At 33.7% G+C, this 23,961-nt stretch overlaps 1 protein-coding gene and 1 pseudogene across 3 annotated transcripts; one reads left to right on the top strand and one right to left on the bottom strand.

Annotated features, from left to right (window-relative positions):
- Positions 1-9,082: 9,082 nt before the first annotated feature.
- On the top strand, positions 9,083-17,868 carry LOC105801398 (transcription factor E2FA-like; annotated as a pseudogene).
- On the bottom strand, positions 17,831-22,334 carry LOC105761695 (putative disease resistance protein RGA3). Of its 3 annotated transcripts, none has more exons than XM_052623836.1 (4): positions 19,890-22,334; positions 19,042-19,792; positions 18,778-18,834; positions 17,831-18,489 (listed from the first exon to the last, which is right to left on the bottom strand). In XM_052623836.1, the coding sequence occupies exons 1-2, from the start codon at positions 22,222-22,224 to the stop codon at positions 19,713-19,715; spliced, it is 2,415 nt and encodes an 804-aa protein (XP_052479796.1). In that variant the 5' UTR covers positions 22,225-22,334; the 3' UTR covers positions 17,831-18,489; positions 18,778-18,834; positions 19,042-19,712. The 3 variants fall into 3 exon arrangements, with proteins under 3 accessions (XP_052479796.1, XP_012435042.2, XP_012435041.2); XM_012579588.2 differs by having other exon boundaries at positions 17,831-18,232; positions 18,399-18,489; positions 19,042-22,332; XM_012579587.2 differs by having other exon boundaries at positions 19,042-22,332.
- Between the last annotated feature and the right edge of the window lie 1,627 nt (positions 22,335-23,961).

The raw sequence follows: 23,961 nt of genomic DNA on the forward strand, positions 1-23,961 counted from the left end.
TTTTGTAACTTTTCATAATTGAATGACCAAAAAAAAAAACTTAGTTGGGTGACTACTAAAGTAGGTTACCCTTTTTTAGGTTATATGCCATATGTCTTTGTACTCACTATAAATTTGAAATTTAGTCTCTATACTTATAGTTATAGGAATTTAATTCTTTTACTTTTTAGAGTTCAAATTTCAGGTCCAATTGTTAGTACTGTTAAATTTTTTATTGAATTTGTTAGTGCGTTAATATATATTATTAACAGTGGTCGCATTTTGTTTATTATTAACATTAATATTTTCAGTTAATTTTTCAAAATAAAGTAATACACCTAAGTTAAACAATTAATAAGACATGACTACTTCGTTAGAAAAATTTTGATTTTTAATTTATTGTTTACATACATACGAAACTCCTAATGAGGTAACGATATTACAATTAATAGAACATATTACTCATACCCAAAACACCTTAAATTAAACCTCACCTAAACGAAATACATGACAACTAAAATAAAATAACAAATCATAAAAATAATAACAAAGTATATGAAACCCATGTCAAATCGTAAAGCATAACCTCTCTTTAAAAAATCATCTTTCATCCTCAAAACCATGCCCCAAGAGAAATGAAAAACCCCAAACACCTAAAAATTATCATACTGCTTGCTTAAATTAAAATAAGTCAAGTCTACACTTCAATCTGTTTCAAATTCTCTCTCGTTCGAAGAAGGATTACAACCATTGATTGAACAAAACCTTGAAACAGCTTCCAATACAACCAAAAAGTAAAATGAAAACCAAAATTGTTTACCAAGTTGAGATAATTATTTCACCCGTATTTCAAAGAATAAGTCCACTAAAAAATTATCTTTTAGGCTGTCAAGAATTACTTAATTGACAAAGTATCACAACCCAAAATTATTTAATCGAGAAAACAATTTGAGCTCCCGCGCCGTCCGATCCTAAACTCAAAGATTACCATAAAAGTCAGAGATTAAACAAATGGGTGAGCTATAAAGCTCAGTGTGTAACAAACTCAAACCTAGAACTCAAATAACACAGCCAACAATTCACAGAATCACAGAGACTTTCATAACGATGATTTGAGCAAAACTAAGAATGTGTGCTTATTTATCCAAAAAAAGTAATGCTGGTTTTTTTTTATATAGAAAATATCCTACCCAAGTCCAATACACACCAAATAGAGTTCCCCAGAACTCGTCCATCCAATCACACCAACATACTTATTCTGGTCAATGCCACCAGAGATTGAAGTTAAAACTATCAAATCGAATATATGTGGACAAGCCACTATATTGTAGCCAAGCTGTCAAAATAACATGTGTGTGGTCGAGCCACCATAAATGTAGAGAGAAATGTGAATAAATCACCAGATAATGTAGATGATTAAACTGCTGAAACTTTCTCCATACCATAATATCCAAACCCCATGCAATGTGACGTGGCATGCATAAACTGAAACAGAATGATAAGCATGTCGAACATGCATTCATATTCTTAACAAAAATCAGTAAGCATGTGATTTCATGCTTTGTATATAGATATATCATAATTACAAATCACCTTAACAGAAAAGCCACAATGTCACATGCATGGTCATATGGCCGATTTAGAAATACAAATTAACAAAATCACACATCATACACACATTTACAGACATACCGAATCAGAACACACCATGAGAACTATCAGTATCAGATCATGCAAATATATTCCACATACCTTAAACACATCATACACAGAAGCATATTAACAAATACATTGTTTCCAAGCCTTAATGAAGTAGTATGGCTCTAAGGAAAGTCTAATTACAAATTTTAGAGTCATACGGACCTAGGTGAATTTTTTCCAAAAAAGGGTCCACATAGCCCAATTAGCCAGCCCGTGTAGCCTACACGGCCTCACACATGCCTGCAAGAAGTTCTCCATCAACATGATCCAATGATCATAGTGACCCATTAAAATTTTATTTTACTTCACTTTAAAGAGGTATGTGTTGCCCATTTAACTCTATTTGTTTAATTTTTAAACTTTATCAGTATTGAATGAAATAATTTTCCTTTAAAATAAGATGATAAATAAAATTAAAACATATAAAATGATTGCTTGCACTATACATTCGCAGATTATAACCCAAATAACATTTTAATTGAATTCTTTAAGATATCATAATTATACCAATTTAATTTTTCTAGAGATAAATTTTAAAATTATACATAAATTTTTATTTTGACTCAACCATACATATTTAAAGAAATAGATACATCAATTTATTTTTGTCGTGGATAAATTTAATTATTTGTTTATGCAATATATAAACATAAAATGATGCTATATTAATAATTGTGTTAATAATTTGTGAAAATTGAATTAAATTGAAATTTCATGTATAAAATTACATATTATGCCAAAGTTTATATATAGTTTTGAAATTTATCCCATTTTTCTATTAACTTAGCCGTTAGCTTGAGCATTAAATGTTCGCTCAAATATGATAGGAGACATACTTAAAACACGTGTGTACATGTTATATGGACAACTTGAATCTAATGTGTTAAAAAATAATCCTCTTAAATTTTATAATCTCATCGTGTTTTTAATATGTTAGAATCAAGTTATCAATATGATGAGTACGCAAGTATTTACAATTTAATTCATGTTAAATCAAGTGAAATTTAAAACCTAAATTGATAACTATAAAATGAAATAATTTTATTGATATAATATTAATACTTTCAAAATTTAATTAAAATATTTTAGAATTTATAAATTAATTTTTTAAAATTAAATAATAAATTGAGAATATTTAATACAAATAACACATTTATTATTAAATGAAAACAATGTTGTTTGGTTGGAAATGGTCCCACCATGTTTAACGTTGCTTGACACAAATTTCTGAATGGTCCCATGTAGTAACTGGGAGGAATCATATTGATGTAAGGTGTCTGGCTCACATTAGGTTTAGGGATTAAAACGACGGGGTTTTTGTTGGAGAAGAAGGAAATAACAGTTAAGTACATCGTTTTTGTTTATTTTTGTTTTAAATTTGTTTTCTCGTTTTCTATTTCACGTCGTTAAGTCATTCAATTATTTAAAAAATTACAAAATAATTACTAAATTATTAGTATTTTTTACCTAATTGTTGACACTATTTTTTTTGTGAAAACGGGGTCGACTTGGGTTTTGAAAAATAAAAACGAAAATGGGAGTCGCCACCAATCTTTTTTGATGAGGTGTGATCGGGCCACCTCGAAAAATGATTGTTTTAATAAACAATTTGGTTTTATCAAAACAACGATTTTGGTCCACGAAAATTAGAAAACAGGTTCGAGAGTCGGTTACGTACGAGGAAGGATTAGCACCCTCGTTGATTAATTAGTGTCCTAATGTCGAAGATTGAAAATTTGAAAAAGATTCAAATCATGATCCTTTGTTGAAATGCTAATCGAGAAAGAGAATTATATAGTACTGTAAGTTGGGATACAATGTCTTGAATTCTCGATACATGAATAAATGCCCAAAAAATAAATTATTTATTTTGAAAGATATTTGATTATCTAGGGTTTAGAAAAGAAATCATGTCCCGCAAGTTAGAATACGATCTTTTAATAATTTTCGGGATTGTTTAAAAAATTTAAGTTTGAAAGGATTCGTACGTTTGAATTTGTCGAGAAAGTCGAAACCCCGTAAGTTAGGGCACAATCTTTTCGAATCTCAGAATACGAAATTATGCTTATTTTAAAGCCATGATTTACATTAAATAAAATTAATTTAACATAAAATGGTAGGAATAAACACAATATTAATATGTATAGCAAAATGATAATGAACATGATAATACATGCATAACTAATATGAGCAACAATCAAAAAATAAAATACATAAAAACAAATTAAGTATATATGAAATAACAAGTAAATAAAAAGGAACTAAAGTATTTCCTAAAAATAATGACGAACACATAAATAAATGAATAAATAAATATCCAATAGAACAACAATAACAATACGAAGAGTATATCAATATATTTAAGTTATAAATTATAAAATGTGTGAATGTATATACATATATATATAAATTATAAAGCAAAAAAAGAAAAAAAAACGTAAGTATGTATATATCTAAAAATATGTAGGTATGTATATAAATTATATGAAAATAAAAATATGTATATGAAAATTATAAAGTATTATTAGTCATATAGTTTTAAATTAATTTCTTGTTAGTCAGTTAGTAGTTATTTTTCTGTTACTTCCTTTCCCTGCTTGTATATAACAATACGTTAGTATCCAATATACTTGAGAAGTTCTCTTTCATTATTCTACATGGTATCAGACGTTATTTTTTTGCTTTCTCCATAATCTGCATTCTTGATTCCCTTTTCTTCCAATGGCATTTCATGATACTATGCTGCCTTCTAGCCTATACTATCTGCATCCAAATGAAAACCCAACTTTGGTTCTTGTTTCTCCTATCTTATGAAGCTCAAACTATCACTTTTGGTCTCGAGCTATGACAATGGCATTTCTATCCAACAACAAGCTCCAGTTTGTTGACGGCACCATCACGGTTCCACCTCGAACGGATCCTCTTTATTCTGCATGGGAACGATGTAACACTATGGTGCTTTCTTGGTTGCACCATTCCATCTCGCCCTCGATCATGAACAGTGTTCTTTGGCTCGACTTTGCTTATGATGTTTGGTGCGATCTTCGTGAACGCTTTTCTCAAGGTAATGTTTTCCGCATTTCTGCTCTCCAAGAAGAGATCAATGCTTTCAAGCAAGATGATCGTTCACATCGATTACTTTCTTGAGTTAAAATTCTCAGGATGAGTTGATGAATTTTCGACCAATTCCAGTTTGTTCTTGTTCACCATCTTGCTCTTGCGGTGTTTTTGTCACTCTCCAGAAATATCATGATAACGACTACGTTATTCGTTTTCTTAAGGGTCTCCATGATCGGTTTGCTGCTGTTCGTTCTCAAATCATGCTTATCGATCCCTTGCCTCCAATCAACAAAGTGTTTTCCCTGGTTATTCAACAAGAACGTCACCTTTCTACTGGCTTATCTTAGTTGTTTGTTAGCAACACACTGCGCCACCACACTTCAAAGAAACCTCAGGCAAAATCATCTACTGATTCACGGTAATGTACCTTCTGTGGCAAATCCAGGCATACTGTTGATACTTGTTATGAAAAGCATGGATATCCACCTGGTTATAAGTCTCGAGGTCGGGCCTCTCGTGCACACACGACCCTTAATGATTGTGTTGCACAACCTTTGACTCTTCGCAAGATGTTGATATTTTGCCATCCGATCCTTCATTACTTTGACACAAGATCGGTTAACAATGACTACTTGCATTACTTCCAAGATCTACCTCCTCACCTTATGTTACCAATATCGCTTCTTCCTCACAACCGAACCCTTCCCCATCCTCGGTAACCTCTTTCTCTTCAATCCCATCATTGGATTATTGACACAGGTGCCACTGATCATATTGCTCACTCTTTATCGTTTTTTGCTTCTTTTCATTCCATTAAACCTATATACATCAACCTTCCAAATGGCACTAAAGTTTGTGCTCGAATTTCTGGTACAGTCATTTTCAATAATAGTCTTTACATTACTAATGTTCTCTATGTTCCTCAATTTACCTTTAATCTTTTATCTGTCACTAAACTCACTCCTATATTACCTTATTCCTTTACCTTTCATAAAACTCATTGTTCTATACAGGCTCTTCCTTCTTCGAAGATGATTGGTACAGCTAGAGTGCTCCATGGTCTTTATATTTTGGACTCCACAGCTCAAACTTTTTCCATTTCTGCTCCCATTGCCTTGTCAGCCAACACATCTTCCTGTTCCATTTGGCATCATCGTCTCGGTCATCTTTCCGATTCTCGACTAAAACTACTTTTCCCTTACATTCCTTCTTTGTTTTTGTCAAATAATGCACCTTGTAAAGCCTGCCATTTGGCCAAACAAAAGAAATTATCTTTTCTTGTAAGCACTTCCGTTTCCAATAAAATTTTTGAACTTGTTCATGTTGATATTTGGGGTCCAACTGATGTTATTTCCATTACTGGTCATCGTTATTTTTTAACCATTGTTGATGATTTTAGTCGCTTTACTTGGATTATTTTATTGAAAGCAAAATCTGAAGTTCGTACTCACATTCAGAATTTTTTCACACTTGTTGAAACTCAGTTCTCATCCAAAATTAAAGTCATTCGATCTGACAATGGTTGTGAGTTTGCCATTCCAGCCTTTTATGCTTCCAAAGGCACAATTCATCAAACTACATGTGTTGAAACCCCACAACAAAACGGTCTTGTAGAACGCAAGCACCAACACATTCTTAATCTTGCACGGGCTCTCTTATTTCATTCTCATTTGCCTAAGCATTTTTGGGGACATGCTATTCTTCATGCTGTTTTTCTTATTAATCATACCTCTACTCCCATTTTGGCTAACCTTACCCCTTTTGACAAATTATACCAAACTAAGCCATCTTTTCAGCACCTCCGTGTCTTTGGCTGTCTTTGTTTTGCAACTACTTTTACTGCTCATCGTCATAAGTTGGATCCTCGAGCACGTGAGTGTGTCTTTCTTGGTTTTCCACCTCATGTCAAAGGCTATATTCTTTTTGACCTATCAACCCATGCCATTTTCATATCCAGAAATGTCCATTTCCATGAGTCCGTTTTCCCTTTTTCTCAACAACCATCTTCTTCCTCTTCCATCCCACAGTTAACCTTTGACTCCACCATTACCTATGACTTGCCAATTCAATCACAACCCTCACCTCCCGTTCCTTTACAACCTTCTAGGCCACCTCGTATTAGGAAACCTCCTTCATATTTAGACCAATATCACTGTTTTTCTAGCAAAGCTGTTGCCAATCATCTTCGATGCGCCACACCTGTTACTCTTGCTATCAATGCTTCTCTCATACCTACAACCTATTTACAAGCTAGCAAAATTCCCCATTGGCAAGAAGCAATGCAAGCTGAAATTTCTGTTCTTGAACAAAATAACACCTGGATCATTATGGACTTACCTCCAGGCAAAATTGCAATCGGTTGCAAATGGGTCTATCGTGTGAAATATCGAGCCGATGGTTCTATTGAGCGTTACAAGGCTCGTTTGGTTGCTAAAGGATTCACACAAACTGAGGGTGTTGATTATTTTGATACTTTTTCCCCTATGGCCAAGATTACTATTGTTCGATTATTGCTTGCTATTGCTGCTTCCAAAGACTGGTTTTTGCACCAGCTTGATGTTAACAATGCATTTTTGCATGGAGATTTGACTGAAGAGGTTTACATGCTTTTTCCTTCTGGTTTTGCTTCCTCCACTTCCCATAAGGTTTGCAAGTTGCAAAAATCATTATATGGTCTCAAGCAGGCTAGTCGATAGTGGTTTGCCAATCTCACTGCAGCTCTCACTTCAATTGGTTACGTTCAATCTATTTCAGATTTTTCTCTATTTGTTAAAAAGGATGAAATCTCCTTTACTGCCTTATTGGTTTATGTTGATGATGTTATTCTAGCTGGTGATTTTTTGGAAGAAATCACACGGGTAAAAGCCTTCTTGCATTCTACCTTTAGCATCAAAGACTTAGGGGATCTCAAGTATTTTCTTGGCCTTGAAGTTGCTCGTAGTTCTGCTGGTATTCATCTTTGTCAGCAAAAATATGCTCTCGATCTACTGGCTGATTTTGGTTTCTCAGATTGTAGGCCTGTTACAACTCCTATGGTTACCAAAATCCCTCGCGATGCTTCTGACGAATTGCTTCCTGATAACACTATTTTCAGAAAACTTATTAGACGCCTATTGTATTTGGTTTCTACTAGACCTGACCTTGCTTTTGCTGTTCAACAGTTAAGTCAATTCTTGGACCGACCTACAGTCACTCACCTTCAAGCTGCCCATCACATTCTTCGCTACCTGAAAGGATGCATTGACTTTGGTCTTTTCTTTTCTGCTTCTTCCTCGCCTACACTGAAGGCATTTAGTGACTCTGATTGGGCTGGTTGTCCTCTCACACGTCGCTCTGTGACTGGTTACTACCTATTTTATGGAGATTCCTTTGTTAGTTGGAAAGCCAAGAAGCAAAGCACCGTGTCTCGCTCTTCCTCAGAAGTAGAATATAGGGCTCTTGCATCTATTATTTGTGAAATTCAGTGGCTTCGATTTCTTCTGTCTGATTTGCATATGACTATTTCTGGGCCTACTGCTTTGTTTTGCGACAACAATCCTGCTCTCCAAATTGCTGCAAACCCTACGTTTCATGAACGTACTAAACATATTGAGATCGACTGTCACCTTGTTCGTGAAAAAATGTTGACTGGTGTTGTCAAATTGCTTCCTTGTTCTTCCAAAGACCAGCTTGCTGACATCTTCACCAAAGCTCTGGCTGCTGTTCCCTTCCAGCTTATTTTGTCCAAGCTAGGACTGTTTCCCATTCATTCTCCAGCTTGAGGTGGGCTATTAGTCATATAGTTTTAAATTAATTTCTTGTTAGTCAGTTAGTAGTTATTTTTCTGTTACTTTCTGTTACTTCCTTTCCCTGCTTGTATATAACAATACGTTAGTATCCAATATACTTGAGAAGTTTTCTTTCATTATTCTACAAGTATAAAAAAAATATAAGTATGTATATATATAAAAATTTAAAATGCGCATATAAATACATACATATATATAAATGATAAAATATATAAAAATATAAACGTATATATGTATGTAAATATTAAATATGTATATATGTGTATATATATATAGAAGCAATTATATAATAATAATATAATAAGATACATATATTTAAAATTTACATAGTAAGTATAAACATAAATATGATGATAATAACAATAATATTAATAATAATATTAATAACACTAATAATAATATTAATAATAATAATTTATTAGTTTTAATAATAAAATAACCAAAAAACAAACAGTGGGCTAAATTGAATTTAAAAGATAAAATTCAGGGTTAAATCACAAATAAATTAAAGGGGAAGGACTACGTTGAATGCGCGAATAACAAGGAGGGACCAAATGGGCAATAATCTCGTCCCTCCAAAACGCATAGCTTCCAGGTGGATCGAATTGAAATCTGAAAGAAATTTCAGGGCTAAATTAAGAACTAAAAAGAACTTGATTGCAAAATCATTGAAAAGCGGAAGGGCAGAAAGCGCAATTAGCCCTTCCGCTAAAAAAACAAGTGGATCCTGGCCTGGAGCGGGTCGGGTCGGGTCGGATGGCACAAAATGACGCCGTTTTGGCACTTTAAAAGGTTGAGCAAAACGGCGCCGTTTTGCTTCCCTATTTAAACCAAATTTTTTTCAAAAAATTTCATTTTCTTTCTTCCTAAAAAAAAAACCTTAGAAAACTCCCTCAAATCCTCTCCCCCTTCCAAAAATCCGGCCAGGAGTCCGGTTATCAGCCGCCGCTCCGGTCGCCGACAACGGCGCCACCGTCCATGGTGGCCGGAAAAACAAAAATAACCCATTTCGAAGCCCTTTACACGTAGAGCAAGGATCCGAGGCCAAAACCCCCGAAAACCCGGCCAAACCCGGCGGAGCAACGAAGAAACATTTTGTTTCTTCTCCTTTTCCGGTGAGGCCGTCGACGGCGAGTAGATCGGCCGGCGCAGGTGAGTTTCTTTTTCTCTTCCTTTTTTATACTTATTATTTAGTATGAAAATTAAAAAAATAAAAATAAAAAATGGACAGAAAATAAAAATGCGAATCTAAAAAAAATCCTTTGAAATCTTTTTCTGTTTTTTATTTCTCAAATATTATTATACTTGGCTTTTATAGCCAATTTTACATGCTATTTTAGTCTTTTTTTTCTTTTTCTCTGTTTGCTACTGCTCTTTGCGTGATTTTCTCCTTTGCAGGGAAGTGGGATGATGGGACGATGACAGAAGCGGCAGGTGGGCAGAGTTGGTGGCCGTGGCAGGTGAGGTGGCAGACATAGGGTGCGGCGGCACTTTAGGGTTTCCTTTTGGCTGAAATTTTTTTTTAGGTTGTTGGGCTAGGGTTTATTTTTATTTTGGGCCTGGTTTGGTTGTAATGGGTAGGGGTTTAGGTTTGGGTTTCAATTGGGTATTGGGCCTCGGGTAAATTTGGGCTTGTACACTAATTATGAAAAGTTACAAAATATTCAATAAACTATTATTTTTTTCCTTTTTTTTCACCCAATTATCTTAGATTTTTGGTGTTTTCTATTTTTTAATTAGCCAACTGATGATAAAAATGATAAAATTGAATCGTTAGGCAACTATTTTGCAACATTTCATAATTGAATGACAAAAAAAAAAAAACTTAGTTGGGTGACTACTAAAGTAGGTTACCTTTTTAAGTTAAATTATGCCATATGTCTTTGTACTCACTATAAATTTAAAATTTAGTCTCTATACTTATATTTATAGGAATTTAATTATTTTACTTTTTAGAGTTCAAATTTCAGGTCCAATTGTTAGTACTGTTTTTTTAATCTAACCTTAGATAAATTGTTTTTTTATTGCAATTTAATTTGATTTAAATACACAAACATATAATTATAATTCGGTATGATTTTTATAGTTTCAAAAATTACTCAGGGGCAGAACGGGTTGGCTACAGCCCGCTTATTTTTTCTACCCATAAACCCTCTTTTTCTTTCTTCTTCTTATTTATTCCATGCATCTTCTCTCTTTTTCGGTTTACAGATCTATTTGTGGGTATTTTTGTTGTCTTCACATGTTGTGATGGATAGATGATGGTGCCTATCATCGTTTGAAATACCATCGACCACCGATAGTTTCTTTTAGAAAGTAGGTAGCTCTTCGTTGACTTCTTAATATGTTTCTGTTTTGAGAGTTTCAAAATAATAAATGATTTCATGACTCGTGTTATCTTAAGTTTTATATGTTATTTATTTATTTTTTATTGTTTAATAAGTATCACTTTTAGAAGTTTTGTCTACTCTTATAGTATGCTTTTTAGTCTTTATTATGCATTTAGTTTTGCTTTTGCAAATAATTTTAGGGTTGGTTTAGTCATTGTCTTCTCTAATTAGGTGAATGCTTGGTTCTTTTGCCAATTTATGCTCGCCGCTTTGGACCATTTGGGGTTGATTTTCTTATTGTATTAAGTGCTTGCAATCGCTTCTGATATGTTGTGCTTGAGTTGTGACAGAGTCGATTGTCAACGTGCCATAATGTTCTATTGATGCTGAAGCTGAAGCTTTTATTATATTGATGGAGCTTGTTCTTTAGGGCGTACAAGTGTTTGTTATTTTTTTTCTTGAATTGTTCATTTATTTATTAAATGAATTAATAGATCTCTCTTAAAAAATTTACTCGGGACAAAACGTAACAAGAGTGAAAGCTCCTCCTGCCCCAAGCTCCCAAATTTGGAAAATTTTCATTAAGCCTTCAATTTTTTTAAAAAAATTTAATTAGACTCCTCAATTTCTTTCAAATTTTATTTAAACCCTTTAATAGTTTTATAAATTTTAATTAGACCCTTTTATTGAAATTCTCATTAAGCTGTTTAAAATTTTTGAAAATTTTAATTACAATTTTGGCTACGTTTCTTCTCTTATAGTTATAGTTTGTTTGAATGCTTGGAATTAGGCTTTCACCTTGTTACATTATTGAAAATTAGTTGTGTTTTGATAAGGAAAATAAAGAGAAAAATAACAATTAGATGCTTGGAATTTTGGCTTTTGCCATGATTGGTCTCTATAACTACTTTCAAGTACTAGGGTTTGATATTATTCATTGAATATTATTATACGTGATTTTATATATTTATTTTTATTCACTGAATAATATATTTTTATTTTATGTAATTAATGCAAAAATAATATTATTTAAAATTGTGGTACATAATTAAAATAGTGCAACAATAAACAAATTCAAACATAAAAGTTTGAAAGTAAATAATAATGAAATAAATTTTTAGTGATTTTAACTACTAATTTAATAAAAAAATTAAAACATATAATTCTTATGTATATTTTATAATTTAATATAAAATATAATTTTAATTTTGTATTATAATCATAGTTTTGATATTTTTAATTATTATTTAAAATATTATATTTTAAATATATTCTTAATTATTTATTTTACATATACATACATTTTAACTTAGTGTTCTTAATAGTAATTTTCTAATTTTATTTCATTGCTACATATGCATTTGAATTTAAATATATATTCTACAATTAACTTTAATCTCACCACTACAATATTCAAACTCACTAAATTACTTATTTAATACGATTATAAAAATATATAAATATTACTAAATTGTTAACTTTTAATATTAAAAGAACAATGAAATATGGCCAGCGTGAAGAAAAAATTTAAAAAATTGTACCCTAACCAAATTATAGACAAGTCTATTGATTAATATTTTAAAATAATATTTTTGCTTATATAAGGGTTAAAATATTTGAAAAGTTTAAAATTAGTCCTCTAGTATTAAATGGACTAATTTTATCCTAGTACTACTAAAAAGAACCAAATAAGGTTAAATTGTAAGAGATTTAACATTAATAGAATTAACAAATTTCAATATGTTTTTATAAAATAAATGTTAACTTTGTTATAATTTGACTTTATTTGATCAATTTTAATAGTACAGGTAATAAATTAACCATTTAATGGTAGTAGGACTAATTTGTATGCAGTCCCTATAGTATCGGTACTTTAACCCTTATATATATATATTTGAATTTTATTTTAGGATGAAATTGGAAATTTGAAAAATTGAAAAAAGTAAGGGTTCAAAAAGGTCAAAACAAATGAAATTAGCACATTAACTTATAATTATATACAGAAGATTCCCTCCTTTTCTACTCTCTCTCTAATGTCTGAACTAAAACCCTCACTCTCTCTCTCTCTTCCTATTTCCCTATTGCAAGTATACCGACCTCCTTTCCCCTCGATATCATAAACCTCCATGTCCGGGATGGTCTCACACTGCCGTATCAACCTCCTCCTACGGCTTCAGCAGTACCAGCTTCGACGGTTCCTCCGGTTGTTCCACCGATACGTCGTCACCTGGCCTTCGATTCGACGAAGCCGCCGTTTGTTCATCTCGATGATTATCACAGATTTTCATCTAGTAATAGTCGTGGAATCGTCGCCGATCAAGAAGTTAAAGCAATTGTTGTGAGATCTCCAGTGAGTTCAAAAATTCTCCGTTGAAATCGGTGGCTATCATGTAATTAGTAGTATATTATTTCAATTTTGATGAGAATTGTACTCTCACTTAACGCTTAATGTCTTTTGCTTTTCTTTTTTTTCTTTTTTTTTGTGTGTGTGATCTTTTGATCTGTTCACAAATAGAGCTTTTCATGGTGGCTAAGTTTCTTAGGGGATAAATTATGAGTAGCATTATTTGTTACTGCAGTGAAATTGTGATGTATTTTTAATATGTGAGGTGTTTCCGTTTATGATGATGTATTTGATGATATTGTGGAGTTTTGGTAGATTAAAGTGCTCGTTTGCTGTACTAAGTTGAAATTGAATGAATGGACAAGCAGTCTGGGGATTACCAGCATATCCAACGGTCCTTTCCAGACACCTGTATATGCTAAAGGAGCAAGGATAAATAATAGATCAAAGACATCAAAAGCCAATAAATCAATGCCTCACACACCTGTGTCAAATGCTGGTGCGATACTATTTCCTACTGGCTTAGTCCATAGAAGGAAACTTATGATTCACTCCACGGCTCTATCATCAATACCTCATTGCTCGAATTAAGATAGATGGATTTTGTAGAAGAGGAATCACTGACATTATATATGATAATTGGCAGGTTGTCCATCTCCTCTTACACCTACTGGCAGCTGCCGTTTAGATAGTCCTTTAGGTAATCTTTACTGCCCATTCTTTTTTCTTTTAACATAGTCTATTTTAGCTCCTTAACCTGCTATGGATGGTGAGAACGACAATAACGCAGTCACCATTTTTAGGTCTGTTGACGAAAAAGTTTGTCAATCTGATGAAGCATGCTGAAGATGGTATCCTTGACCTAAATAAGGCTGCAGAAACATTGGAGGTAATCACATACTAGTGAGTTTATGTATCATTGGGTGTTTGTTGAGTATTTTTTTCATGTTACTTAAAGGGTTCTTTTGTCTTTTATTTTTCCCTGTAAATGTTGTAACAGGTGCAGACGAGGAGGATATATGATATAACAAATGTCTTGGAGGGCATTGGTCTTATCGAAAAGAAGTTCAAAAACAGAATACAGTGGAAGTAAGTACTGATGATGTTAATCATTTTTCAAGAATTTGATGTCTTAATTTGGTTTGTCATTCTGGTTAACCTTTGAAAAATGTGAGACTTATTTGAGGATTAATCAAATTTACTAGGGGTGTTGGTGCTTCAAAGCCAGGAGAAACAGATGGCGATGTCTCTGTAATACAGGTACGTGAAAGTAATGTCAATTTTCATTTCATTGACATCCAGCCAACAAATTTTCTTGATACGGTTCATTAGGATGTTTTCTGTTTCTTTATTTTTGGTAATGACTTTCAAGAGAATTTTCAATCACTCCCGATTGATTGATTTGTGCTGCTTATTTCTCATACCTATGAGCTTAATTTCTATTCTTTAATGCAGGAGGAAATTGAGAACCTTTCCATGGAAGAGAGGAGATTAGATGATCAAATAAGGTTGTGCATGGCTTATTTTCATGTTAAAGTAGCAACTGTTACTATCTTGAACCTGTTTAGGAATGCTGATGCTTCTAAAATATTGCAGAGAAATGCAGGAAAGGTTGAGGGATTTGAGTGAGAATGACAACAATCAGAAGTACGATTTTCTTGTCTGCCTTGCACTGTGATCCAATTAATGGAAGTTTAACTGCTAATTGTTTGCAAAAAAATTATACGTTTACATATCTTCACACTGTTTCAGGTTGCTTTTTGTGACTGAAGAGGACATCAAGGGTATACCTTGTTTTCAGGTTCGTTTATTTCATGCTTCTGAATTAACACTTCTGCAATGATATTCTGCATTTGATACTAATCTTCAAGACACCTTGGTTTTGGCAGAATGAAAGCCTGATAGCAATTAAAGCTCCACATGGAACAACTCTCGAAGTACCCGATCCTGATGAAGTAAGATGGCATAGAGAATTTTAATGAGTTACTACCATTTTCCACTTTCATGATTTAAACGCATTGTCACATTGCTCCTATATATTACAGGATTTTGATTACTGACAAAGGAGATACGGGATATTCCTTAGAAGCACAATGGGTCCGATTTTTGTTCACCTAGTCAGGTGTTCTTTGGAATAAGTTTAATTGATGATAAGAAGATAGGTTGTTTTAATGTCTTTCTTTTCCATTGTTGCTTCCTCAGCCAATTTGAGGAGAAATTTGAAGAGATGAATGGTGTTGAACAACCTCTTGAGTGTCCCACTTGCTTCAAGTTCTGGCTCTAATGAAAACCAAGTTGAGTTGGTCAATGCAGTGAGCATCTGAAAGGAGATTGAACCACAGGCACAGCAAACTCATCAGATCTGCTCTGATATAAATGCTTCACAATAGTCTGTTGGGGGAATGATGAGAATTGTTCTGTCGGTTATTGACGTGAGTGCCATTTTTCTTGACCAGCTATTACACTAGCCAAGCTTTACAAACATCATATACTTGGACAGTGGTTCATGTCAAAGATTATTTATGAATTTAGGTAATCTGGAATAATTCATTAGAAGCCTTGGTTACCCATCTTTAGGAGGGGAAGGTCCAAGATTCAAACACCTTCTCCCGACTTCATCTTGCACCAAAATTGATAATTTTGTCTATTAACTTTTTTTGCCCTTGTTTTCAGAATGATGCGGATTATTGGCTTCTATTAGATGCCGATGTTAGCATTATGGATATGTGGATGACAGATTGTATCCTTCTATAAATTTTAGCTAATCTATCTGCTTAACCCCTCAAAGGCAGGAAAAAAGCACACAAACTTATTTATACATTCAGAGGTACAACAGGTGAATGTGTAATCCTTAACTCCTAGAATGGCAGGTGTTGAAGGGAGCGGAGTAGATATGCTTCATTCAGACTTTGGAATGGCTGAGGTCGTACACCAAGGCCAGAAACTCCACCTTCTAGAATGACCGAAGTGCCATCTTCTGATTTTAAATCAACTCGATAGGTAAGATTATTTTTCCTGACAAAATTCTGCAGAACAAATCTTCAGGGTTGAGCTATTTTTCCTATCCCATGGTTTTAGTTATAGAAATAAAAAGTGTCGGCATCAGAATTCTGGTCTATCTAATCTGGTTATATATGCACATTAACAACATCCTTTTCTTTATCTGAGTTGCTTAATTAGTCATTAGTGTTTTACATACCAAAATTGAAAAAGCAGCCTTACTAAATGTGGATGTGTAGAATTGGTGCATCGTGATGATAATCATTGGATCAATCTTGTTGTTTGTACGAAATCGGTCCATTGTATATTTGAGGTTGTGACCAATGGCATCTATAAATAATCATATGATTATATGAATCCAGTTATTTTTCTAATTCTATTGCTTCCTTCATGTTTTTTCACTTTTTGGTTGAAATTTATCTCTAACATATTTACAGTTGAGATTTTCGTGTTTTGGTTTTGCTAATGTTAGCGGAATTCGGTTTAATTATTGGTTAGCCAAGCTTGGGCTATTGAGTAAGCCGAATTTAAATACCTTAATGTCTGACTTAGAGTGGTTTGTAAGCCTACATTAAGGGTTTTTCTTTTTTGAGCTAATATTGAGAATACCAACTGAAATCCGAACTTAAATAGTTTTTTAGGTTTAGTCAAGGTTATTTGAACCGGACCAGGATCCTGTTTCGGAGAAGGGCATTGAATTGATTGGCCTAGGAACCGGTATGGATGATTGTATCGGGCGAAAAACTGGTTGAACCTGGCAGTTGAATCAGGTTTTTATTTTTTATGAATTTTTTAATGATTTATTTAATTGCACCTGTTGAACCGATGAATTGGTGGCCTGATCAGTTTTTCTATTGGTCCGGTTTCGAAAACCTTGGATTTTTGAAAATCATGTTCATCTTTTGCTAGGTAAAGAAGTCCAAGTTTATTTTTATCTTGAATCAAGTTATGTTTTGAAAGTAAATTTGATCAAGTTGGAATTGAGTTTTGAGGCGTAAACACTAATAGGAATGTGAATTTGTTACTATTACAGATGAGGATGAGGATGCCCAACGTTTGGCCCTTTCTTAAACTTGGAATCAAAAAGCATATACAACGGATTTGTGTTTGGCCACCATTTGTGCACAAAATATGGAGTTACGTTTTTAGTAAGAGTAAGTGTTTCTTCTACATTTGGACACTGCTGGGTCTATACGAGATCAATTTTATCATACTGTATATTGATATTTATAGTTTGCAGGTTCATTGTTGCTATATAGAGGGAATTGATGGGCTAGTATCCTCCTAGGAGACTTTGATTTCCTTAGCTTACCAAGAAACGCCCCTGCCATTGCCCATGTCCTTCCTTCCTTTTGAGGATTGCAGTACCTCGTCGCATCGAGATTCCAAAGGAAAAGCCTTATGTTTTGTTTAAATGAGAAGAACAAATTACAAGGTGTTATTCAACTTGTAATTTAATGCGTGCCAACATAAGCATCAACACACAAGTCATATGTATATACAGGCAGGAAATCGACATCTTTTGGAAGGATCCTAATCCAAGCATTATAATTGAACATAGCCTTGGAATGCCGTTGAAAACAATTATGGTCTCATAATCAATTGTGCATCCCTGCATTTGAATACTGTTTGGAACATTAAAAATGTGTTTTTTCTTGAGTTGGTACATATTTTGCAATAAGGAAAATAAAGAACACAATTAAGATGTTTACGCAGTTCGGAACTCGTCCTACATCTGCGGGGTTTTGCCCAAAGATGAATCCGCTATGAACTTCATAGTACAAAGAAATGATTTAAGCTTAACCCCTCAAACACGTGATGCAATCTCACTTTTGTACAATGAAGTAAATTCTCTCCCAACTCATTTTAGCTATGCAAGTGAAAATTCAGATTCGATACTCAGATGGTTTTCCTACTATGAATCAAGCTCTGAATAAGCTCCATTTAAAGTGGAATAATAAATTTTCAAATGCAATATGTCTGGCAATTGTCATGCTTGAACAACGACTCTTCCAAAAGCAACAAAGAACCTGAAAATTGTAAATGCCAACATGAAATATGTTACAAATCCATTATTTATTTACACCTCAAAACTAAAGTGCTCACCATTATCAGCATTATATTTGCACATATGTGTGTTTAGTATAATGCTGTTGATATATAAATAATGAAACGTTTTATCAACTTCAACCTCACCACCAAATATTTTGAAGCATCTTCCTTTTTTTTCCTGTTTGGACCTTCAATAACAAATTTCGCTGGAATTCCAAATAGCTAAAAGAGTGCCCTGCATCAATGAATATTATGAATTTGAATACCTCCAAAAGCCTGTCAATAGCACAGGTACTATCTAAGATAGTAATCAGTTGGCGTATATTAAGAGAAAACATAAATATATATAAAGATATGATAGTAAGTGCTTAAATGAAGAAAGCAGAGCATATAGTACAACTATTTTGAAGGCTTCATGGGCCTCTCTCTCCACATCAATGATTTTTTAGAATTAAATTATTAGAAGCAATTGTGAAGTTATAATTATGATTTAAAAGTAAAAAGCAAATAGATAAATTAGCACCTCTTTTTATGCATATAAAATGATTGAAGTTCACTAATGCCTTTCTCCAATGCCTTACTGCACAAATCAGCAAAAATATTATGAAAGATGATAAGCAAAAAGTAGGATTAAAATAAAGGGATTTTAACAAGGAAATTAACAGTATCCAACTTCAATGAAAAATGGCATCAGACGCCTCACTTGGAGATTCAATATACCACTCTTATTTTTCTTCAAAAAAAAGATAAGGTCATCAAAATAAATAAATAACAAAGTCACACCAACCTGTTACAACCGAATATTGGGGATGTGAGCAATCTTTTGCCAATCAGCGCCAATGTCCTTCCGACATCTTTCCTCCAACTGAGGAATTCTTTGTATTTGTAAATACTCCAAACTGGTTAGGCAACGCATCTCGTCCGGAAGAGATGTTAAATTGGGCAAATTAACGAGATAAAGCCGTTGCAGATTTGTTAGATGTTGAAGCCAAATGGGGAGAGACACCAGCTTTGGAATATTATCAATCTCCAAATGAGAGAGATTCTTAAGGGGTTCCCATTGCATGCCCTCTAAATCAACCTCCTTGCAATCTCTTATTGTTAATCTTTTGAGGCTGGTGAGATGTTGCAGGCACTCATCTAGCGTGTGAGTGTCCAACCCCTCAATGTTGTGTACATGGAAAGATTTCAATTTGGAGAGTGGAAGAGAAGAGGTTGAAGTTGATGGGGCCTTAGCATTGATGTTCATCTTGATAGTTTGCTTCAACGGCCTTGAACTGGTATTCCACAACATTAGACATTCACCGAGTGATGGATACAGTGGCATTAAAGTCAAAGGGCAATTTTAAATTGTTAAAGAGGAAAGACAAGGAAATGCCATGGTTGATGTTCCCATAACTGTTGTGTCGTCCTCGTTGGAATCATCATCGATTGGTTTTGTCGTCCTCCACCAACTCTTCATATTTGGGCAATCCTCGAGGTTAAGATGCTTAAGCGATGGGAAGAATGATTGTGGTTCTCCTTGACTTCCTTTTGGGCTATTATTATCCATGTACTCCAGCTCAGTTAAATGACGAATTACCAAATGTTGAAGACAAGGAAATTGAGCAAAGGATGGGAGACGTTTGAAATTACCATAATTTATTTTAATTTTGACGAGACTTGTGAGCAAATGAAGCCAACTCGGAAACTTGGCATCAGCCCTCCATCCTCGAATCCATAGCTCCTTGAGATTAGGATGGGGCTGGAGGTCTTCAAGTGACTTCTCATCATCATGGTTACGACCGCCCCATTCTAAATCCAAAGATCTCAAATGTTGCTTCTCTTTCAAATTAGCAGCCTTAAACTTCTCTTTTGCATTTTTTACGGATCCCAAATTTCGTATTGTTAGGCGTCCCCTTAAGTTGTTAAGCAGTCTCAATTCACTTAGATCTGCACCGCCATGGGACCCATCTTTATCCACTACAAACATGCTTAACGTCTCAAGTGAAGTCAGCTTCCCTATTCCACGTGGCATATGAGTTAATCTATCACAAAAATAACACGCAAGATGGGTAAGATTCACCAATTTTTCAATCTTCTTTGGCAATTCTTTAAGCTTAGGACACTCGTCAAGTTTCAGCGATAGCAAATTCTGAATCTTGCAAATACTCTTTGGGAGAATCTTAAGATCGCTATTATAAGAAAGATCAAGGTACCTCAAATGTTTCAACTTGTAAATGGAGGGTGAAATCTTTTGAATACCTATATCATCCAATTTCAATACACGCAAGCATCTACAATTTGCAATTATCAAATCCCAACTTTCATCACTCAATTTTTGATCCATTTTGTCGTGAAAATGTAACAAGGTTCGCAACTTCTTTCCCTTAAACAAAGGAATTAATGAAGGTTTAATTGATATGTGGCGACAGTTTTCACCAACATCACTCGCAATGTTATTTGAATCTATAATACTACTCTCCATCCCTGCTACTGATTCAGCTAGATCATGCATTAAATCATGCATTTTACATCCCATAAACCAAAATCCATATTCTACTACCTCTTGAAAGAAACTTCTTTCAACTAAATCTTTAAAATATCCAAATCCGATCTCCTCAAGAGATTGACTTGGATTCAATTGCTTTACAAAACCTTGTGCAATCCAAAATTGAACAAGTGTTCGTACATCAATTTCATGATCTTTTGGATATAGTCGACAATAAGCAAAACAATGCTTCAAATGAGACGGGAGATGATCATAACTCAACTTAAGTGTAGGTAATATCTCACCTTCGTTCTGAGATATTCTAGCAAGTTCGTTATCTTTAAAAGAAAGCCACTCACTTTTAGTTTCTTTGAAAGATAACGTACCAGCTATCGTCCTTATGACTAAGGGAACCCCACAACACCTTTCCAGAATCAGCTTTCCTATTTCCACGAAGCCTGAATCTGTTGAGTCTGCCGATCCTTGTTCAAATGCTATCTCTTTGAACAAAGACCAAGCATCATTATCAGACAAGCCGTTCAGAACATAAGGCTGACATTTACTAGTGATCTTGGCTACCTTAGAAGAGCGAGTAGTTACTATTATCCTACTTCCTTTAGCCCCACCTACTAATAACTCTTTTAATCTAACCCATTTTTCCCACTCATCATTCCAAATGTCATCCAAAACAAGCAAATACTTTCTCCCACCAATTTTTTCCCGAAGTTGTTTTTGCAATTGGTCCATTTCGAGATTTTGATCGGGTGCTTTGCCTGTTGCAGATTTGATCATGTTTTCTACAATTATTTTAACATCAAAAACATCTGAAACACACACCCACATCATCAACTCAAAATGATTTTTGACCATTTCATCATTATAGACAAACTGAGCCAAAGCAGTCTTCCCTAACCCTCCTAACCCCACAATTGGAATGATGTAAACAGTCTCATCACTTTCAAACTCTAACACGAGCTTTAGAAGAGCTGCTTTATCATTGTCCCTCCCTATTATTTTATCTTTAGGCACAAAAGAGTGCTCTTGCTGCCTCTTTTTTGTCATGAAAGAGGTTTCCATGGGACGCTCTACCAAGTTGAACACCTTGGCATCATTTCCAATTGAAATCAACCTGGCCTTAATGGTCTTAATTTTCCGACCCATTTTGAGACCGTAATCAAACTGGTTTGAGCACGAGAAGAAAAGGCGTACCTCTTTCGTCAGCTTGTTATCTTTCCGCAAAGCTTCGGTAGAGAAATCATTGAGCAAGTCGTCAGCATCGTAAAGTACATCTTTCAGGCTTTTAAACCATTCCTTGACGGGTCGGCTGGTCACGGATCGCTCTTCTGCGTCAAGAAGCAAAGCTTTGACTGTAGAGACGGTGCTTTTGAGGTCGTCGAGGTCATCTTTGAGATTCCACCACAGTCCAATTTGAGAGAGAGTAAAGGAGCTCAATTTAGTAATAAGCCCTACGGCGAGGTCGAAAGCAATTGCTTCGGCCATTGCTGGTTCAAACAGAAATCAAGCAAAGAAGTGTTTGGTTATTGCAAGAGGAGTAAAATGAGAATGATTGGAACAAGATGAAACACAGATGTGGATCCATACATGCAGAGACTTGAGTATTTTTATAGATACTACCATCCACCCACCAAGAAGTATAATTAAATGAAAATGATGTTGATTGGTGGAAATGGTCCCATTGTGTTTAATGTTTGACAAATACTTGACAGTTGGGGTTATGCACAAATACAAAAACTTGGGCAAAATTTGTCAATGCGGGTCCCTACAAATAATTGAAATATGTTGGAGAAATGAGCTTCAAAAGCTGCACAGTGCACACACGGTAAAACCAATTAATAAGCTACAAAAGTAAAAAGAAGGAGCCAAACTCTAATTTTCTTTCATCTTGCTTGTTTCTTTATTAAGCATAAAAGAATATCTTACTTTGCAGAAACTAACACTCTCTTAACGTAAACAACACTTTTCAATAGAAAAAGAACGTAAAATGTTTTACTTTGTAAACCTCACCCGCCCTCATTGTGAAATGGATTAGGCAAACAAAAGAAAATACCAAATTCGATAAAGTAATATTTGGGTTTAAATTTGGCAATTGTTATTGTACTAGAGTTTGATTTGAATTTTTTTTAAAGTTAATTTCTGAATTTGATAATTGTTTTCAGATTGAGATTTGGACTAAACATTTATTCTCACTTTAAGGCTCAATATTGAACTTTTCGTTTTATTCAAATTAACTTCTGAACTTATCAATTGTTTTTATATTAGGACCTGAACTAACCAACTGTTCCCATGGCTTAGACTTTTGTTTTGTCCAAGTTAGCTTCTAAACTTAGTAATTGTTCTCATATTGGAGCCTGAACCTTTTTTAGATGAAATATCAAAGGCTAACTTGAACAAAAGAAAAAAAGATCTCAATGTGTAAACAATTGCCACGTTGAAGGATTAACTTGAAACAAAAAAGTTGAAGCTAGAATAATTACTAAATTCAAGCCAAATAGTGCATTAACCCCCAAAAAATACTTAAAATACTATTAGCATTTAATGTATTATTAATGAAAATTTTTAATTTCACAAGTAGGTTTTAAATTCTATCACACCTTTCATTAAAAAACATTATTTAACTTAAATTCCGTGTGTTAGTTTGATGGTCAGGGTTTTATCGCCCCAAATGTGACTTGAGTTTAAATTGTGCTAGTAGCATTGTTGTTGTTAGGGCTTTACTCTCCTCTTATAATTCACCAAAAAATAAATTATTTTACTTCACTTTAAAAAGGTATGTGCCACCCACTTAACTTTGTTTGTTTAGTTTTTAAACTTCACCAGTAATATATGAAATAAATTTCCTTTAAAATAGAATAATAAATAAAATAAAAACATATAAAATGATTACTTGCACTATCCATTTGCAAATCATAACCTAAAATTTAGGGTATGTTTGTTTACAGGTAAAAGGTTTTACGGAAAATATTTTCTGCATTTTTCTGTGTTAGTTTCACAGAAAATAGCTTGGTCAACGGAAAATAACTTACAGGTCAATGGAAAATAAGCCTTTTTCCTTGTAAAATGACTTACCCTTTTGAAAAGCGTAAGTCATTTTCCAGAAAAGAGCTCCTCAATAGATAATTTTACTTTTATATAAAAATTAACTTAAATCAAGTTTAATATTATTATATTGATAATAAATTTTATTTTTATTTTTAAAAATATTTAAAATATTTAAAA

Source organism: Gossypium raimondii, chromosome 11 (assembly GCF_025698545.1).
Source record: "Gossypium raimondii isolate GPD5lz chromosome 11, ASM2569854v1, whole genome shotgun sequence".
In the NCBI taxonomy this organism is placed as follows: Eukaryota; Viridiplantae; Streptophyta; class Magnoliopsida; order Malvales; family Malvaceae; genus Gossypium; species Gossypium raimondii.

Bases quoted from the DNA above. Each gene is read 5' to 3' on its own strand.
- LOC105761695 (XM_012579588.2), bottom strand. From the start codon at position 22,224: ATGGCCGAAGCAATTGCTTTCGACCTCGCCGTAGGGCTTATTACTAAA.